This window comes from Toxoplasma gondii, chromosome XI (assembly GCF_000006565.2).
Source record: "Toxoplasma gondii ME49 chromosome XI, whole genome shotgun sequence".
Classification (NCBI taxonomy): domain Eukaryota; phylum Apicomplexa; class Conoidasida; order Eucoccidiorida; family Sarcocystidae; genus Toxoplasma; species Toxoplasma gondii.
This window is the reverse complement of record NC_031479.1, coordinates 3145647-3160119: the sequence shown is the minus strand read 5'-3', so window position 1 is coordinate 3160119 and position 14473 is coordinate 3145647. Positions and strand designations below refer to the sequence as shown.

The 14473-nt window shown below is 50.6% G+C and overlaps 2 protein-coding genes and 1 non-coding gene across 3 annotated transcripts; 1 reads left to right on the top strand and 2 right to left on the bottom strand.

Moving 5' to 3' along the window:
* The first annotated feature begins 488 nt into the window (after positions 1–488).
* TGME49_313180 (cell-cycle-associated protein kinase PRP4, putative) lies at positions 489–10046 on the top strand. The gene is made up of 5 exons (XM_018782750.1): positions 489–2183; positions 3399–4405; positions 4831–6027; positions 6652–6883; positions 7189–10046. The coding sequence occupies exons 1-5, from the start codon at positions 2078–2080 to the stop codon at positions 7431–7433; spliced, it is 2787 nt and encodes a 928-aa protein (XP_018635443.1). The 5' UTR covers positions 489–2077; the 3' UTR covers positions 7434–10046.
* On the bottom strand, positions 9286–9365 carry TGME49_313170. Its single transcript has one exon. It is a non-coding gene; the product is annotated as a tRNA-Leu (tRNA).
* A 138-nt stretch (positions 10047–10184) lies between the features above and the next one.
* On the bottom strand, positions 10185–13327 carry TGME49_313160 (hypothetical protein). The gene is made up of 4 exons (XM_002364487.2): positions 12454–13327; positions 12043–12189; positions 11604–11671; positions 10185–11134 (listed from the first exon to the last, which is right to left on the bottom strand). The coding sequence occupies exons 1-4, from the start codon at positions 12615–12617 to the stop codon at positions 11097–11099; spliced, it is 417 nt and encodes a 138-aa protein (XP_002364528.1). The 5' UTR covers positions 12618–13327; the 3' UTR covers positions 10185–11096.
* Positions 13328–14473: the final 1146 nt, after the last annotated feature.

Genomic DNA, 14473 nt, shown 5'->3' with positions numbered 1-14473 from the left:
TGGGCTGGTCTCCCCAGCTTGAGCTGTTTGCTGTGTGCAGAAGGGAAAAAAGAAACGTGTACCCCGATGAGAGCAAATGTGAAGCAGTCTGGTGAGATATTTGCAGAGGAGAATACACTCACGTTGCTGTTTCTTTTTTCTTGTGTGACAACATTTCCAGCTCGCGTGTGTGCTTCTGATCAAGGACAGTTGGGCAGCGAAAAAAGCAAGCACCTCGACTTCCTAGGGGAGCTCGGTGTTTACCGTAGGAAACAGGCTTTCTCACTACGTAATGCTGAAAGAAGCGGTTTTGTCTGCTGACGAATTTCTTCCTGTTGTTCTAGGACCGTGCGAAGCTGGCGGGGAAGAAGTGGGTGTGCGTCGGGTTCTCCGTATATACGCCGGAATGCGTGGAGGCAGGTCAGCGTTTGTCGGTGGTTTTCGCGCAGTCGCGGGAGCATTTTGGGGGCAGGACCCTCGCTGCCGTCGCGTTATTCAACTAAATTTGCCTTTTTCTGAAGTTCAATGTCGAAACCGTTTCTTTTTTCTCAGAAACAAGTTTCCCGTTGTCTCGCTGTCTTTTCTTGAGTGTCTGTTCCGAGGTATCTGCTTGTCTCTGTCCGTAGAAAGACTGAAACTGGACCTATGATTTCCCTTTCTCGTCTTTTATCCGGCTTCCAGTCTTCCCAACAGTTTTTTGCTCTTCTCCATCGTTTTCCACCGGTTTTCTCCGTACAATCTCTCTTTTAAGCGTATTTGTCACCCGGTCTTTTGCCACCTGCACGCGTTGCCTCGTTTCGAGTTCGTTGGTGAATCTTCCGTCGCCCACATCGTCCGTTGTTCCCTCTGCAGAAGGGCGGGTTTCCGTCGCTGAGAAATCATCTTTTTCTACTGTTTTCCACCGTCTTTTCCCACAGCATTGCTGCCGTTGCGCCAAGTGTCTGAGCATCAGACGAGGCGGTCGCGGGGTGCGCGCGTATCTTAGCACCCTGTGCTGAAGGACGCGCGCAGCCGGCCTTTTTTCTCTTATTCCGCGGCCAAACGCAGAAACGCGGTTGTGGCGACGCATCCAGAAACGTTTCCTTTTTTCGGGAGATTTTCTCTCTCTGCCCTTGATCTCTCTTCGTTTTCCAGACTCTCTGCACCGGACAAGAGATTTGAGGGGGCATGTGCTCTCGCTCGCCGGTCGCCGGTCCTCAGCGTCCTCCCGGAGTTTCTGCTCTCGAATTGGAGGTGGAGTCCCCGTTCTCCTGCGTTGTCGCTTCGCTGACTGTCAGAACGGGGAAAGCAGGTTTTTGCGAGGGGAGGGACAGGAGAAGCTAGACAGAGCAGCGAGCGTCGAGGTCGCGCGGCGACGCGGGCAAACGAGTCTCTCTGTCTCTCGTTTCTCTTGCGCTCTCGTTTCCTTTCTCTCCGTGTTCTCTTCAGATTGCTCGCTCTGACCTTGTCCGGGCGCTGTCAGCGAGAAGGAAAGGCGCAGTGTGTTGCACAGGGTGTCTCTTTGGCCCAGGTCGGGCGGAAGAGAACAGGAGCAGTGTCTCTTCAATCGCAACCTGTTTCGAGCTCTCTCTTTCGGTTAAGAGTGGCTGCTGCTAGTGGTACGGCAACTTCGCTGCTTCTCCCACTCAGGGCCTGCGTACTCTCTCACTCGATTCGCGGCCTGTCTCCGCGACCGTTGTGTCTCGGTTTGTCAGCGCATGCTCAGAAACGCACTGGGTCTCTCTCTAGCTGCCTGTAGCTTCGCCGTACACAGGAACAGAGCGTATTCCACCTGCCTCGAAGCGAGAGGAAGACGAAGCGCGCTCCACGCGCCCTTCTCAAGCCCTCTGTTTCGAAGGCTTGTCTTCTGAAAAAGCTTCTGTGCTGGAAACATCTGTCCTGAAAACCCTCTGTTCTCAATTGCTAGCGTCTCGGCTTCTGTCTGTCTCCTTGCCTGTCTCCTGTCTCTCTCCTTCCTCTCTTGCTCGAAGTGTCTCTCCTCTGTCTCCTCAGGGTCGCCCTGGCTGTCTGAGTGGGGTGTACGTACAGTCTGAAGCCGAGGGCGCCCGAGGCTGTGCGCGTTTTGTGTTTCATTTCCCGTTACCCGTTTTCTTCACGCATGGTCGACAGGATGGACTCTTCCTCGTCCAGCAGGAAAAGACGTCGCGAGGAAGAACAAGTCACATCGTCTCATCGCTCCCGCCACTCTGCAAGAGACGCTGACTGTAAGTTCCCTCAAATTTTTAGAAACGCTCTTCTCTTTCATCTGCATCCCCTCTTTCTCCTCTCCTATGTATACATATATATATATATATATATATATCTGTATGTGAATTCAGTTCTGTTTCAGCATATATATATATATATATATATATGCGTGAGTAAAGCAGTACATATGTGACTTCAGTTGGGCATGGATATGCTTGTGAAGTGCGGCATTTTCGCATGCATGCTCTTTTTCGCACACTTTGTCGGCGGTTTAAGTCCCAGGACTCTCAGCTTCAAGGTGTGTCTATCGCCTGTGTTCACGAGGAAACATGTTATTTTTTCTTGCGTTCGACGAGCGGATTTTCTTGCCCGAGAAACTCATTCTTCTGTAGAGTGTTTTCCAACGTCAAAGTGCGTTGCCTTCTGGCTCTTTTTCCCCTTTCGTCTCCGACAGCACCCGTCTCTTGTGTCTTGACTCAAAACGCCTTTTTGTTGGTTGAAACTGGGTATGCGTATCTATTCCCTCTCCTTTTCTCTCAACGCCTCTTGTGCGATGGAGAGGGCAGACGCAGCTGGGAAGAGAAATTCTTGGTTCTCTCTACACTCTGTCGAGCAGAATTTGCGGCGCCGGCTTGTACGCGCTTCTCTCTGTGGGCGACGAGTGTTTGGATTCCCCTGTCTCTGTCTTCTCTTTGTCTCTGAAAAGCAGTGAGCGTGCAAGGCTTTCCTCGCCCTCTCTTCGAGAAAGAAGAATGTCCGGCTCCACTCTCGCTTTTCGGCGTCCTTGTCGGCCCTGCCTGGTTTTCACGAGTTTCATTTGACCACAGATTCTCATTTTCTAAGAGTTCCCAGTTTATGCCTCACCTGAGTATAAAACCGCGCACTTTTGAGACCCCCTGCGTCGAGACATTGGGTTCCCCACACCAAAAGACTATCCACTCTGGCACATGTGTCATATATACATATACATATATATATATATATATATGTATGTATATATATATATATGTATATCATACGCGTGTATCTGCATGCATACTTATATATACATTTGTGTATATACATACATATATATGTATATTTACTGTATTGATATATATGTATATATATGTATGTATCTCTGTGTGTAGACGCGTGTGGATGTGACATGCGGCGTTTTTTAGGCGCAAGCGTCTGTAGGAAAGACGAAAGATGTGCGGCCGTTAATGCGCGGGTGTCTCTTTCGTTTTCAGGGCAAAGTGCGAGAGATCCAGGGGGGTCATCTCGGCTTGTCAGGGACTCTGTTTCTCCTGAGCGACGTTCTCGCTATCGGTCGCCAGAGCGACGCTCTTCTCACACTTCGGCGCAGAAAGACTCCCGCGTCTCTTCTCATCGGGACCATGGCGAGCGCAGAAGTGTTGACCGCTCTCCCGAGAGACACCGGGGCTACTCAAAGCGAGACAAGACCCGTCCTTCCTCTTCGTCTTCTTCTGCTTCTGTCCGGTCCAGGAAGGAGGAAGGACGGAGAGAGAGAGAAGACAGAGAGAGAGAGAGAAGAGACGGCAGAGAGAGAGAGAGAAGAGACGACAGAGAGAGAGAGAGACGAGAAGACAGAGAGAGAGAGAGAAGAGCTGACAGAGGCAGAGAGAGAGAGAGAAGAGAAAATCGAGAGAGAGAGAGAAGATATGAACGAGGCAGAGAGAAAGAGAGAAGAGACGACAAAGGCAGAGAGAGAAGAGATGGACAGCGGAGAGAGCGCGAGGTGAGAGAGCGCGAGGAATCTGATGATGATCTCGCAGACGTGGAGATTTTTGACGAAGAAGAAGAAGACCGTTTTCTAGAGGAGCGAAGGAGACAGCGAGAGTTGCTACTGGCCAAGTACGCAGCACAGACGGGAGACGACGACGGTTCTGCGAAGAGAGAGGAGAAGGCAGAAGGGGAGACATCGTCGAGGAACTGCGAGACGGAGAAACTCGAGGAGAGGAACAGTCCGTTGCGTATGCGTTCGGAGTCGCCGAACGGAGAGCGCAGAGATGGTCGCGAAACGCGAGGAAAGGAAAAGCGTGAGAAGCGCAACGGGGACCGTCGCGAGTCCGTGAGCGATGATTCGTCAAAGAAGATCAAAGCCGAGGAGACCGGAAAGGACGGCGAGAGGGGAGGAGAGAGAGAAGGCAAGTGTGACAGAGAGTCGCGCAAATGTGAAGAAGGAAAACACGCAGAAACGCACGCCGCCAACGGAGAAAACCGCTTTGATGACGAGGTACGTACACTCGAGATCTTCAGCGGGATAGAGACGAGCCGACAAGTCGCTTCGTTTCCTCAACTCTCTGAGTCTCGCTGGTTTGTCGTGTGTCGAGATTTACGGAGGGAGTTTCAGTGCGCATGACAGAGCACTGGATTGGAATCTCAGGAACCGGTGCTCCCGTGAAGAAGAGCCACAGTGTGCAAGCTATTATGCATGCAGTGCCAGCGAGATACCAACTGTTTAAGCTCGGCTCTCCGTGCTCACGAAGATCGATGGGCACAAAGACGTCGCAAGTCTCTCCTCTATAGAGGCCGCCTGAGGCCCACACGAGGGTCGTCGCTATATCCTTTTACGCAACTCTTTTTTTGAGGTTTTTGTCGCATTCCGGTTCTTCATGTTCTTAGAACATCTCTCCGTTTTTCCTTCGCTTCTGCGTGCAGTCGGCGAACATTCAGGAGGCTCTGTTTCACCACGACGGGGACAGCTTGGTGTCTGTAGAGATGTCTTCGCCGTCTGTGTCGGACTTCGAGGAGAGCAGTCCGTCTGAAGTCTGCTCTGTGCGGCGCGCGTCGCCGACCAACGGGAAGAGCGACGAACAGAAGGAGACAGCTGGCGAGGAGACCGGCTTCGGGAAGGAGACAGATTTTGCGGAGACAGGGGAGAAGAAGCCGGCGAGCGCGTCTGCGGGGGCGTCTGTGCCAGCGTCTGCGTTGACGGCGCTGGGGGGTTTGGACATGGAGGCTCTGCAGAAGCGGTTGCGAGAGGAGAAGCAGAAGCTGCGCCGCTTTGTGATTCAGATGAAGGAGAGCGCAGAGGATGAAGAAAGTGGAACTTCTTCCGAGGAGAAGAACGACGACGTGGACATGTTTTCGACGGCGACGAAGAGCTCGCAGGGCGCGAGCAAGCGGTCGAGGAAGAAGCGAGCAACAGTGAGTGTCTCCGCGACAGCGGGACCGGCGGAGAACTGGAACGACTCGGAGGGATACTACCAGGCGACTGTGGGTGAGCTGCTCGACGACGGACGGTACCGGGTGGAGTGTGAGGCGATAGGAAAGGGCGTTTTCTCGAACGTCTTAAAGTGCTACGACCTCCAGGAGAAGCGGTTCGTCGCCATCAAGTGCATTCGGCACAACGACATGATGAAGAAGGCTGCGGAGAAGGAAACGAGCATTCTCCGACTCCTCAACTCGACAGACAAAGACGACAAGCGGCACATCGTGCGCCTCCTCAGACATTTCGAGTACCGCGGACATTTCTGTCTCGTCTTTGAGTGGCTCTGGGGGAATCTCCGCACAGCGCTGAAGAAGTACGGAGGAGGGAAAGGCCTGAACGCCCCCGCGATCCACGCGTACAGCAAGCAGCTGTTTGTGGCGCTCAAACACCTCAGTCGCTGCCGCATCATCCACGCGGACTTGAAGCCCGATAACATCCTCTTGAACGAGAAATTTAGCAGCCTCAAGGTCTGCGACTTGGGCAGTGCGAGCGACGTCTCCGACAACGAAATCACCGCGTACCTCGTCAGCAGGTTCTACCGCGCACCGGAAATCATTCTCGGCTGTAGATACGACCTGCAAATCGATGTGTGGAGCGCCGCAGCCACCATCTACGAACTCGCCACTGGACAGGTGCTCTTCCCGGTGAGAAAGGTTGGCCGTGACGAGGCAAAGGAACGGAGGAGAAGAGAGAAAAAAGCGAAGAGATTAAGAGAGGCGAGAGAAAGCGAGAGAAAGGGAATGAACGAGAGGGAGAGCAGAGAGAACGAACAGAGAAGCGGACACAGCGGTAAAGGGAGACGCGGTGAACGAGAGACGCGGAACTTCGGAGGTTTCTTTTGATGGATAGAAACCGAAGACGTAGACGCTACTGTGGCCGGCGTCACTGTACTGGGAGCAATCATCTCTGACTGGATACTTGATCAGCTCCTTCTTGGGAGTCTCTACTGCGAGTGAAGCAAAAAAAACGCGGAGAAAGCAGATACACTCTGGGTGGCTGTCACGATCGGCGGAGGATGTGTTCAGCTCCGAAGTGGGTCGTTTTGTTTGTCAGAATGTTTTTGACTATTCAATCATCTTTTCTGCAAATGCTTTGAAGAACTCAGCGCGAGATGAGAACGCACCGAGACAAGAGCTACATCAGCAGTGTAGATGCATTCTTGCTCGTGGAGAGGCGCGTCGATCGGAGCAGGTGGTGTCGAGACCGCGCAGATGGCTGCAAAGGTCGGTCAACCTCAGCATGCAATCGTGTCTGTGGTTTTTGCTCAGGGAAGAACGAACAACGACATGTTGAAGTGCATCATGGAGGTGAAGGGGAAGATTCCAACGAAAATGATAAAGGCGGGCCAGCTGTCCAGTCACCACTTCGATGAAAATCTCGATTTCATTTACCGAGACAGAGACGCGTTCTTCAAGAAAGAAGTGACTCGCGTACTTCACGACCTCCGACCCACTCGCAACTTGACTGAGAACCTCATCGAAAAACAGCATTGGCTCAAAGGTACGCAGGCGAATCACACCCTACACATGCATATGTACCTCGGTATTTCTACGTCTACGTGCATGTATATCTCTCAGTCAAAGGTTTATCTTTGTGCGTGTCGATATTTGTTCTCGAGACTCTTGCCCAACTGTGTAGTCTGTGGACGTAGTGCCTGCACAGCTTTGTCTTCTGCGCGAGGTGTGTATGTACAGGGACTGCGTGGAGAGGCGTTCGTCTTTAATCTGCGTCTTTCTGTCCAACTGTTGTGGTTGGGTTCCATTGCTGGTCCAGAGTTGAACTTGTGTGTGCCGTTCTTCTCTTAGGGAACTCGCCGAAGATCAACTTCTTGCGGCGAAAGATGCGGCAACTTGGGGATTTGCTGGAAAAATGTTTGGCGCTCGACCCGCAGAAGCGCCTAACCCCCGACGAGGCTTTGCAGCACCCGTTTCTGAAAGAAAGCATTCACTTCGGAGCAGAACATACTCAGAGTCGCGCGCATGCAGTTTCAGCCAGTTCGCCGGTGCCCGTTCTGAAGAGCACCACTGGAAGCGGCTCGGGACCAGCTTAAGAAACAGCCCGTCTCTGTCGAAAGAGAAAGAGAAAAGCCGCGACAGCTGTCTGTCGAGAAGGACAAGACCGAGACAGCTTCTTAAGATATGTCCAAGTGTCAGGTGCAAGAGAAGAGGGAGACCGGAAAATACGGAGGAGACAAGAAGGCCTGAGGGAACAGTGCGTATAATGGGTCATGGGACTCCGCGAGGTTTTCGCAGAGGTGTATTCTGTATTGCACTTGTTTTGTTACGCCCTGCACAGCTAGCGAGACGCGACTTCATTTCTTTGTGACTTTCCAAAGCAAAAAAAAAACATGCTTTTCCCCGCTGTGAGAGAGAGGGCCGACCGCGCCGAGTCGCTGCGAGTCGGAAAGACTGCGGCATGCGGAAAGGACCCGTTTCTGGGGGGAAAGCGTTTCTCAGGGATTCGAGTGAGAAGTTCATGAAACCGGCGTTCTGATTCGCTGAAACACGAACTGAGAGCACGCGGAAACCGGAAGGCTCTGGTCGATGCCGTTTCGTTGGTCCAAGTGATTTCTGGGTCGCAGCTCGTTGCTTCGCGATTCGACGCATCCGTCTGCACACATCTGTTCCATCTTCGTCTCTCTTTCTCACGAGACCGAGATTAGTGCCTGCGGCTGCTCAGTTTTCAGAGATCGAGAAAGTTCGTGGTGCTAGCGCCTCCTCTGTGGTAGCTTCCTTTCACGCAAACACAAGCTGAGACAGAGAATCGTTTTTCTTCAGAGACACGGACAACCAACTCCCCCTGTATGGCTGTATTATTATTAGGCGAACTCAGACAGGCCTACATCTGAATGTGCCTGTTAACCACAAACTCTGGTTTTTCTCTTTTTCCTTTCCTGACACTTCTGTGCATGTGTATATATATATATATATATATATATGCCTTCGTATGCGTGGGTGTATATACATGGATTCATGCGCACATGCATAAAGTTACCGACATGTTTTTATTTTCCCGGTATCCGTTTGAGGTGGGAGTGGATTTCTTGCGTTCTCAAAAAGGAGGGAACGCCCAGTGTGACAGGTGCACATCTGTGGTTGTGTGTTTTCTGTGCATGCAATTTGTCTTTTTTTGTTCTCGATTCCTCTGAGCCTTCGCTGCGTCGATGTTGAGTTTCCACCCTTTCCACGATGGAGAAGAAAGGCTACTGAAAAGCTTTCGTTGGGAAATACACAAAATCCCCACCTTTGGGGTTGCATGGTTTCACCGCAGTTTTTTCTGTCTCTTGCCATTGGGATGTTTTGGGTCCGGGCGCTTCTTCGCATGCCCGCCCTGAAGTGTTTTTCTCTCCTTCACGCGCCAAACATACCGTTTTCCTGTTCGTGTACACCTTCTCGTATCGGCCAGTCTTCTCTGCCTCACTCTATTCCTCACTACTGTTGCTTCCTGGGTGCACCACGCCTATGAACACAAAAAATGTTTGCATGTACGCGGTAAGGAACAGGTGGACTGTGCGAGATAGAAATGGACAGGCTAACTATGTTTAGTGGTGCGTGATCTGCGAGGATATCTCGGGTGTAGATTCGCCAGGGGAGAGTACTAACACGAGGCAGTTTGATAGTTGGTAGGCTTGCGCCGGTTGTACAAATCGTTTTCCACTAGTTTGCACTAGTCTTTTGTGTTCTGAGAGGCGAACTCGCAATTTCCTTCCTTTTTCATATTTCTACCACTTCTCCAAATTCTACACCGCAGCCATCCGTGATGTGCGCGAATACAGAATTGAGCAGTCGGGTCATTAGCACAAATGGGCTTTTTCACGGGAACTACAGGATGTGACACAGTGATTAGAGGACTGGGTAAAGTGAATTTTGGACTGATGAAAAATGTCAACAAAAACAGAATCATGACAGGAGTGGGGTTCGAACCCACGCCCTTTCGGACTGCGGCCTTAACGCAGCGCCTTAGACCACTCGGCCATCCTGCCGGTGGTCTCCTCGTGCCAGCTGCTCTTGAGGATACCGGCTGAACCTGTAGTTTTAAATCTCGCGGAACATGACGTACAAACGTCAATTTCAGACTCTACGCTGGCTGTGGAATTGCCTACAATATTTATGTGGACTCCCTGCCTAGGGCATGCGTGAAATGATGCAATTGATGCACGCCGAGGCACTCCTGCGTGGTTCGTGAGGCAATGCCAAGGGTTTGACACTCGAGGAATGAGCCGCAAATGAACGGCGGTGTTTGAGTTTTTTTCCCTGAAAGCAGTAAGGTGATGTTCCCATCCGAGGATGTCCCAAGCGTGGTTGTAAAGCCTAAGTCAGCCACCGACCGGGAAGGGCGTCTTCGGGTAGATTTACGGAAATAACTGAAGACTGGTCTGAAACACATGAGCTTCTAACCCGGTCTCGCAGATACACAGAGTCCAGTAAGACGTCGTGTTTTGTGTCAGTGAGCGAAGGAAAACAGGTTTGTCAACGTCGTTTTCTAGAATCGGATCCGTGTATTCCGTGCAGACTAACAACATGCAACAAACTACCAAAATGAATATCGTGATACTTGTACAGCTTGTACGCAAATGATGGTTTTTCAAATACGCGCTGCGTACCACTCTACTTATTGCACTGAACACAATGGTTATGAAAAGCACACGAGAACTTGGAATGACATACTTATCCCCCTCTAGGGATGATTAAGAACCCACATAGAGCTGTGCGCTTAACAAGGGGGTTCCATGTCACTCTGCATTGCTGTGAAGCTCTAAAACTTTGTCTTCGAAGGGAAGAATGGTTCAAAATAAGCCTAGGTGGGCACAGAAATTTGAGATGGGACAGCGGTTCGTCAGACGGAGAAGAAGGCGAAGTCTATCGACACTTCTGACGGCCTGCGGCGGTGCCGCTGCTGCCCAGCGAGTAACGGCAAACGGAACCCAAAATCGCAGTCGTTTCTTTGATCCAACTGGCATTTTCTTGGTCAAAAAACTGGAAAAGGAGTGAGAGGCGATTGTGCAACTGCTGGAAATAACGTTCTAGGAGAAAGCAGTGCGCGTTCTGTACAGACTAGCCTGTCTGGAAGCCGCTCCTCTGATATTCCAGAGTGTCCTGAAGGCAATTCTTCGAACGATCTGGTTGTTCTCTAGGGTAGGTAACGGTATACGAAAAACCAATGAGCGCTTTGGGGTTGGAAACGGGATGTTTGACAGAAGCAAGTTTCTTCCCTCGCGTAATGTGTCTGGTTTCCTTCTTATTCAGGTATGTTGGGCATTCGAGACTTCACACCCAGTCGAAAAACCGAGGATTGGTTGTTCCGTTCAAGAACAGAAGGCACATCTATTTGCCTGGTGCAAAGCCTCCGTTTTTTTTCCTTCCCTTCTTCGGGTAAGACACAAACACAGGAGATCGGGCCCCCACCTGTTCCTAGACAAATTCACACATCTAGATGGACCTAGGTCGAGAGAGTCGCGCGCCGTCACACGTGCGAAAATGGCACACAAACCAGATTCTGTTGTCTCTCGAGTTTCCAGTGTCTCATGAGACAGCTTTGAAAAAAAAACGAGAAAAGCCACGATTTTGATGACGAAGGCAGACAGGTCCGTTCAGCGTTCTTGGACGCTGTTTCTACAGCCAGACACGCGCGCGAGGTCGCGGAAGAGAGGCAAGGCGAATTGCGACGAGAGTTCTAAGAAATTCAGAATGCTGTGGCGTTCTAAAAACGGCACCTACTTCTTTGGCGGATCGGAGAAAGGGAACGCGCACCCTGAGAAATAAAACAGAATCAAACAGATTACCCTCATGAACTTGTCCGGCGATACACGCACGCACACAGACCAAAAGGAAATTGGAGATGCTCAGACCCCATGACGACACATAGACACCGCGTCTAGCAATTGATCGAAGCGGAGCACACCTCTGTGCAGCTAGTCTGGATTCATCCTACAATTTCGAATTGCTATACAGGTGGTTGATCAGGAGAAGCTGTTCTCTATTCTTCTACAGCTTAAACACAAACTTTTTGTGCGGACAAAAGTTTATGAAAAGCACGGACACACAGGCATCATGCACATCTGTAAGCATACAGATTTTGAGTTGACGACGGCCGAGCAACGCAACGACTACGGAATTGTCAGTAAGCAACTACGTCCAAAACATTCTGAATGCGTGGTTGCATGTGAGGGTGCGTTCTTCACTGCCAGCACGAGAGATTAAAACACAGCGAGGTCACTTACCTCTGACTAAAGAATGCACAGGAGGAGGCGGATACTTGAATCTGGCAGTTTCATTGAACACTTTGAACCTGTAGGCGAAAGTGAGAACAAACAACGCAGCATGACAGAGAGGTCGCGCTTGCACAAGCGATTTCAAGTACGCACGGGTGTGTCAGGAATCTTTTGAAGAATATCGAGAGGTAGGGAGACTTTACATGCTTCCTAACTGCCCGCCATTCGCTGTGTGCACAGCTCTACTCCTCAGAGAAGCCGAACGTTCTTCAACTTTCTTTCGTCGTCCTCGCAGTAGGCCTTGCTGCCATGCACTCCTCTGGAGGCTCCCTACTCTCCCTCCCCTCGCCTCCCCTTCCACGCGCGACCTTTGCTCAAACTCAAACTGGCACAGTTCACGGTGAGTTTGGCAGTGTAAACACCTTTGTTCTGGGGATTTCCAACATACATTTCAAGAAGCTTCAGGGCCTCTAGACTGTCTGAAGGCTTCCACCTCCCATGCTGTTGAAGACAACGCGTGTGCCTGTCACTCTCCACTCGGCATCTCGCTGCTGACGTTGCAGGATAGCGCCTGAGGCACTGCGCGTAGTCGCCCCTGCATGGAAGAAGGAAATACACAGAAAAGACTGAAACTGTGTCGCTGGCTCGCCTGTCTGTGAGTTCCGAGTCGCCAGGGATACTTCGCGCTCGGCCTCGGAGGGTGTCTCTGACGCTACCGCATGCTCGCTGCACTTCTTGCTTCCTTGGGTGTATACGGGTCCGCCGGCGTATTTCACTTCTTTCTTCTTCGTTGTTCTCCTCGCTTCTGTCAGCAAGCAACGAACGGACGTTCTACGCTAATCTGTCTCTCAATTCCTACCAAGTGTCTATGCACGGGTGGATGACGGCAGCGTCCTTCTCCTTTTGCTTGAGACGATGGAGAATCTCTGCTCCTTGCCAGTGCTGGATTTTCGGAAACGATTGCTGCAGTTCAAACACCGGCTTCAGCAGGCGGTGGGATTTTCTTTTGCTGCAGCCGTTCATCTTGTCTGCACTTGCATTTCTCAGCAGAGACCTCGGGCAGAATTGTGGCAGTTGGCCTCGACAGACCGGAGAAAAACGAGATGTCGGCTGCGAGGGCGCAGATCGACGATTCACACCCTGTTACTCGTTGGAAGAAACGTACCATGCAGAAACGTGCAATTTTGAAGAGTTCTCGCCACCCCAGTTTCAGAAGTTGCCCTTGGAGAATGAAGTAGGAAGCGAATAAACGGAAAGGAATGTGGAGCGAGGCGCAAGACGAAATATCTGGGTCAAAAAAAACAATGCGATGAGTCGACTGCGTTGCTGCAAGGGCTCGACAAAATTTAAAGAGAGATAAAGAGGAAAACGTTCAGGCATACAAGAGAATCGCACTCAGATCAAACTTTTTTCACTGCTGAACCAAAGACGAGCACGGTCTCCCTATGACCCATAAGTCACCGCAACTGCAATACGGGGAGAGGAGAAAGCCACAGACAACGCAGTCGGGGGGCAGAAAGTTCAGCTGGTACTTCGAGGAAAGAAGTGAGAAGTAAACATGTTACCAAGTGGCAAACAAATGCACAATCTTGAGAGTTACTGGTTGCTCGGTCTATGAGGACAACAGTGCGAAGAAGCGGCAAGACTGGAAAAAACGTAAACGGTAAGAGGGACGAGGGATGCACATGCGGCGAAAAGGGAACACGACGCAAAAAACGAATGAATAAGAATACAGGAGAAGGTGGGAGGATTTTCAATGGACCGCATATTGCCACGAAACGCTGAACACGCTCTTAGGCAGGCTTTTTTAGAGATTCTACCGCATGCGCAACACGCATACGTCACTGAAAGAAAATCTCAAACTTAACACGATACCTGACTGCCTTGGGGAATGAGACAACGTTGCCACTGAAAAGTGTGTGTCCCAGCTTAGGAGATAAGATTGATTAAGAAGAGAGCGATACGGAGACAAACACAGACGAACCGGTTTCTCCTAAAAATAAACGTGCCTGCTAGCAGTGTTCGATGCTAGTGGACGACGGTGTGATGTGCTCGTGGTTGCCATAGAAACGCACACGGCGTTAGTACCGACGAAAGCGTTAAGAGTATGGAGACGGCCTGTATGGCATCTAAGGAGAATCTGACGAGACGGGGGACGGGTACGCTAGAATGAGGTTGCGCTTGAGAAAGACTAGATTTGGGTGTCAAGTTGAAGCAGCATGGAGAGCCGCGCTGTCGCAATTACAAATTATCCAATCTTTGGATGTGTATTCACTGGAGTTAAGATGATAATTACCGTAGAAATAGAATCAATTGAACACCGTGTATTAATGTAACAAAGATAATGGGGATTGGGTCTCTCCTTTGCGTAACTCTCAATCCTAATAGGGTGAAGTGGCGGAACTTCAGTCCTGCGCGACTCTCAGGCTATTCCACTAAGGTCAGACTCTAGGATAGTGTATCTTAGAAGTCTTGAGAAGCAACAGAAAGGTCAAGTGAAACCGACAAGGCTACTGTGATTCAAGGGTGGGAGCGCGCTTCCTCGTCACTGGAGAGCATGAGTACAGCGAAGGCAAGAGTTCTGTTCGAATTCATTTTGCTTTGCTTTGCATTATCAACTATTTGGGAAAAGGAGTAAGACCTGAGAAGTTGGATGTCTTGACCGAGTACGTGCGCACCGGCGATTAGCGTGGCAGTGCAGTTACAAGTAAGTTCTGTGCAGTTAACAGTGAAAAGACTTACATGAGATGGACAGATTGCATGACTGCGACTTGACACGCAAGCTCGTGTGTGCATCTATTTCATAGTTCAACGCGACTTCAAAAATAGTGATATCGATGTTCCGCTTCGACAACGTGAAGAAAACCTCGAACACTAGC